Source organism: Camelus dromedarius, chromosome 5, assembly GCF_036321535.1.
Source record: "Camelus dromedarius isolate mCamDro1 chromosome 5, mCamDro1.pat, whole genome shotgun sequence".
NCBI lineage: Eukaryota > Metazoa > Chordata > Mammalia > Artiodactyla > Camelidae > Camelus > Camelus dromedarius.
In genome coordinates this window covers 29,905,793-29,911,578 of record NC_087440.1, presented here as the reverse complement: position 1 = coordinate 29,911,578, position 5,786 = coordinate 29,905,793, and the positions used below count along the sequence as shown (strand labels likewise).

Sequence of the window (5,786 nt, the reverse complement as noted above, 5' to 3'; positions counted from 1 at the left end):
GGTAATGCATGTATCCTTCCAGTTTTGCTGAGCTGTAATCTTTTTTATTCAGCTTCAATAAAAATTTACTGAATTAAACCATAAACTCTACATGTGTTTTAATTCCTTGTCCTTTTTCTTTGGGTCATTTGATGAGAGCCAACACTGAATCCCACACAGGACTGAGATGAGGTAAGGTGAGGGAAGGACTCACTTCATATGCAAAATTTAAGAGGCACCAAAAAACCCCGAGGCATATAGATAAATATTTTTAAAATAATATTTTTAGAAATGAAAATTAATTCAAATATCCCTGATGAACACAGTAGCTGAATTTTAAATCAAGACCCAATGTGACAGGGTTGGATTTACGATGAAGCAGGGTACACGGGTTGTGCCAGTACAGGGTCAGATCCTGTTACTTAAAATTTTGATATTTGTTCAACAGGGATTATTTTACATTAAACTGATTTTTAAATGTTGCAACAAAACATTATTTATTTTGACTGTTGGGCTTTTAAAATTTTGTAACTGCAGCGAGGACCTCATTCATTCCACACTAACCCCAGACTTGATCCTGGATGTAGAGGCAGTTGGGGTCATGCCTAAAGATCTTCTCTAAAGATGGTGTATATAACTCAAGTTGTTCCTACTCAGCGGCTGCCTCTGAGCCTTGAAAGAAAGGGAAACGGGGATCAGAAGAAGCGTGATGGGTCAGAAGTCATTTCCCTGAAAGACTAGAAAGAAATGGATAAGGATTTCCCAGGGAGGGAAGGAGACCCTCAGGGTTCAGTCTATCTCCTCTTCGTATCCCCACAGGGCAGTCAGACTACCAATTCGTTTCTGCTTTTAGTTCTTACAGCTGGACTGTTTGTTTAGTTCCTCCTCATTCAGCTACGGGCAGAGTACCACAGAGTAAGAGGGTGAAGGAAGAGAAGGAAAGGAAAGAGAGGCTCCTAATTCTGGGGACTTGATTAAATTCTGTTCCTCTCTGAGTATCGGTTCCTTCATGTGTAAAGTGAAGGGCTGAGATCATCTTGGAGGTTCTCTCCAGGTCTATTACTCCTCAGTTCTATTTCAGATAGTATAGCAGTTGGCCTTGTTGGAGTTGCCAGAGGGTGCAGGGATGGGGTGGGGTGGGGTGGTTAGTACTGGGGAGTAGTAAGGGAAAAATAGGGTAACTGTCAAGTAAGGGCCAGATTATGGGGTCACTAATTCTGAGCTACGACACATTAACCCTGTGAGAACCAGAAACTCACGCGGTGAGCTAGAGTGAGCGTAGGCTGTGCACAAGCTTAGCAGGTCCTCTCTGTTCTGATCTTTTCAGCTGAGAGACTTCGACTATCACATTATTTATCTGGACTCAACTCAAGGTCAGGTCAAAAAAGGAGGTTCACCTCTGCTAGTTGTTAACCCTGGTAAACATCAAGTTCTAACACACTGATTAGACTTACAGAAGAGGGTGACAATCGTGGGTAGAGGACACTTGGCAACCTTGTGAGGACAGGCTTACCCCTCTGGGTGGCCCTTTTGTAGCTGAGTTTCTTTACTCATTTCTCTGAGGAAATCCCATTGTCCCTATTGTCTTCATGGGAGTTTGGATGTCACCAAGGAAGCAGAGCCCTCGGCATCTGATAGGTGCTGGGCAGGGACAGGTGGTCCCTGTCACACAACGTGCTGGGTCCTGGTGGCAGCATCACTTCCTGGGCAAAAGTAGCTGAAATGAGTCCTCTAGTCCTATGTTTCTATGTTCTGAATTCTAATTCCTTTTCCTACCCCCCCTCCCTAGGTTTTATTGTCCTTTCTTTCCTTCTCCCTGCTTGTTCATCCCTTCCTCCCCTAAACTCCCTCTTTCTAATTAAAGACAGGCAGGTTGGGATTAAATCATGTAGAGTTTTTGACTAAATGGCCTCAGGGGATTAGATTACCCCGGTGTAGGCAATGAGGAATATCTGGAGTTTTCTGAAATAGTGCCACTGCAAGTGGTGTTTTTAGGAAAGTAGTCTACTGAGGGAATTGGAAGGGCAAGGGGCGGTGATTAGGAGGTGAGTGGAAAAATGCAGGAAATATAAGAGCAGGAGGCTTTTAGAGGTGGGAGAGATGAAAAAAGAAAAAAAAAAAAGGAGATCTTTCTAGACCAAGAGAAAGAATTATTACCCTAAATAACCATTCTTTCTGGGATTCTCATTATGAGTTTTCCAGCACTGACCTCAAGTAAAGGATTTTCTATGCTAGTCAAGCCATGGTATTTTGTTAATGAATACTGTTGAGAGACTAGTGTGTGTAGAGTTCAGTGTTTGATTCTGTACAGAATAAAGAGAAGCAGAGACTATGCTCCGGGCTCAAGGAATTTTCAGCCTTCATAAGAGGAAGAAAAGACTAACAGGTATCAACTAGATTCAAAATATTAGAAGAAGCGGGGAAGGTATAGCTCAGTGGTAGAGTATGTGCTTAGCGTGCATGAGTTCCTGGATTCAATCCCCAACACCTCCATAAATAAGTAAACCTAACTACCTACCCTTCCCCAAATAAAATCAAGTGAAATATTACCCATGTTATAGGCTTTCAAAAAAAGCAAAAAACAAAAAAAAAAAATTACTCTGGGTTAAAGTGTAAATAGACAGGGAAGATGTCACAGGAGAGGAAGCAGTGGTGCTGCCCAGGTCGTCGGAATCCTGACAACCAGATGGACCCTTTGTTCAGCTCTCCGAGCATCACTGGTCCCACATCATCTCCTCCTTCTCTGCCTCATCCCACACAGCTCTGCCTACCCGCTTCTCTGCCCCTCCTTCCGCTGTGAGACCCAATAAGAGGAATTCCCAGAGAACAAATACAATTTCACTTCTTGCCTTGCAACCAGCTGGAATCTGTCTCCAGAGGATCTACTTGCCAAAGGACCTGGTAAAGACCGAAATCCTGTGACTGAGACTCAGTGGGAAAAGAGATGAGGGAGAGGGAAAATAACATTGCGTATTTTTTTAAGTGGCTGCCCTGTGCCAGGTACTGTGTGAGGCTGAGGAGACACAGCGGTAGTGAGGACCGTGTTGGGCGAGATCACTGTGACCACTGTGGAGAGTACAGACCCCCGACGAGATTATAGACCAGAAGAAAAGGCAGAGAAATAACGAGATGTTTCTGGGCACTTTATACATATTATCTTATATAATTCTTATATTTCCTTTTTTTTTCCCTACAAGGGGAAACTGAAGTTAGTTGAAAGAGGTAGAATAAATTTTTTGTTAGTAGATAAGCAGGGACTTGAAGTTGGGTCTTCAGACGCCACAGCTGATTGATTGTCTTCTCACTGCATCATACTTTCATTAACAGATATAACAGCATTAACTTACACATACGGGTCAACCCTGGGAATGTCATAAGGAAAAGACAGCTATCCCCCTAACATTTTCCTTATTTTTCATCTCTTAATTTTTACTGCAGAAGAGTTTGCCCTAGATCTGAGATGGAGACCTTTTCTCTGCTGCTACTTGGCCTAGGGTTGGTTTTTGCAGGAGCTCCAGAAAGCATAACGGAGGTAATTAAAGAAGAATTTTTAGAGGAAGAGATGCAATATGACACGGCAAAATGTGACCAAGAAAAGCAGACCGTTGTGGTTTTAATGAATTGGACTCTGTTAGATAGAAATACCAGCCTCAGTATGTTCAACAATGTGAGGTCGTTCTCATTACTGACATTCAGAAGATTGCGTTACAGCTTCCCCCAAAGAAGCGGTCCAGATAGTAACAAAAAGCACTACAATGACGTGACAGTCTGGAGAAAAGTTTCAGAAGCTAATGGGTCATGCAAGTCAAGTAACAACTTCATTTATGGCTCCACGGAAGTGATCTGCGGGGTCTCCGAGGCTCCCAGCTGCAAGAGTGGGCAGAATCCTGGCATAAGCTGCTCTGAGAGCCTGGAACACGGGACCACTACATGCCAGCTCACCATGGGCAAACAGTCCCCCAGGTGCCAACACTACAGTGTCACCTCATTAAAGAAAATGTTGGTGGTGCTGACAAGTCATACTCTGATGAGCTGGTTAGTTAGTGACTCTAAGTTGTAAACCCCACAGGACTTTGAGACTAGAATTTACCTGAAGAAGGACATACTGATTCTCATTGCTGGTTACTGCTTTCCATTATTCACATCTACCCGTTCAGCACCACAGGCAACTCTTGATTACTTATATGAACTGGAGAAATTAAAAACCCAAAATTGTGGATAATTCAATTAAAATGCATGACTGATCCTGGAGGGCAATATTTTCTCTTTTTCTCTCTTATACATACACACACATGCACACATAAACTTTCTCCGAACCAAACTGAATTCCACCCTAGCTCAGCTATAAAGCCAAGAAGCAGAGTCTACCCAGCTTGACAGAATTAAAGAGAGAAGCCCCAAACCAATGCAGATAATTGAAGGGGGAGGGTGTAGCTCAGTGGTAGAGCTCATGCTTAGCATGCACGAGGTCCTGAGTTCAGTCCCCAGCACCTCCACTAAAATAAATAAATGAGATAAACCTAATAACCACTTCCTCCACAAAAAGTTAACTGTACTGCCACAGAGACTGCTCAGAGAAGTAGTGAATGGCAGGGGGGACATTATTATCATTGCTTCTCTTCAAAGAATTATGCAGCTGGGAGTCTGCATGTCCTCCACAAGCTGCCAGATGACAAAGGACCTTCAGTTTAGCTGCTGCCCTCAGTCAATCCCCATTCCTCCATCCTCATTGCTATCTATTTCACAAGTTGCTACAGAGAGAGAAAATAAAGCTCTAATTGCAATTTTTACTCAAGCATAGTCTGGATTTCCTGGGGCTGCGGGCGAGGCATGGCAAGTCACGGAGGGATGGAGGAGGTAAGACAGACGGGAAATAGGAAGTCTATACTAAGTACTGCAGTTTCTGATGTGGCAGTCAATTTTTTTTCAGCACTGATTGTTTATTTGTAAGTAAATCTTCATGGCTCAACACTCTGCGTAAAACATAGGCAATTGTCTTATCCATTAATGTGTTACCTCATCATATATCCTCCCTCCATCCTGAAACCACTCTTTTTTAATGTCCTAATTTTAAATAAATGAATGTAAATGAATCTTGCACCATCGCTCTTTATATATAAATTTTACTAATGTTTTTCCCAGCCAGTGCAGAATTCTCATGATATCGAAACTGCGAAATTCTGATGAGCAGCCAATACGCAACATTAGGGCAGATATTTTTATATCTTTTAGTTGGATTTTTCTTGTAGGTGTGGTGGTCGTTTAAATAAACAATCCCTATGAGCTTGGCCAAATAGGTATGTTATCAGCACTCAGTTTGCACTTGGCAGCTAGAGAAGAAAGTGATAGAGCAGAATGCTTGAGGCTCGAAGTCCTCTTCTCTGTAGGAGGAGAACGCAGGGCCCTGGAAGGAAGGGGTACTCACTGGTTCTATTCCAGGTGTAGTTCCACGTGGCCAGGCTGGGGCCGCCACCCACTCACCAAACATAGTATGGACTCTATCCAGAGTGGAGCAGCCCAGCGGGTCCCTTCTTGGTTCAAATTTGGTTCAAATTTGAGTAATTTCTTTCCTCTGGGTTCACCCCCAGGTGGTGAGCATATTAGCCACAGAGATAGGAACTATCTGAACTCTGGATAAGACTTAAGAAAAAGTAAATTCAGCGTAGTTTGGAATTTAGTACAGATGTCTTCCTTCACCAGGAAACAAGGACAAAGACCCAGCAGAATGGATACCTCTTTCCAGGTCAAGAGCATCCTCTTCTAAGGAGCCTTAATTAAGATGAAGCCTTCCCAGTTCTCTGAAGGAA

The 5,786-nt window shown here is 43.0% G+C and overlaps 1 protein-coding gene across 1 annotated transcript; it reads left to right on the top strand.

The window, feature by feature from the left end:
* Positions 1 to 3,439: 3,439 nt before the first annotated feature.
* RNASE11 (ribonuclease A family member 11 (inactive)) lies at positions 3,440 to 4,039 on the top strand. The gene has a single exon (XM_010990219.1). The coding sequence runs from the start codon at positions 3,440 to 3,442 to the stop codon at positions 4,037 to 4,039; it is 600 nt and encodes a 199-aa protein (XP_010988521.1).
* The last annotated feature ends 1,747 nt before the right edge of the window (positions 4,040 to 5,786 follow it).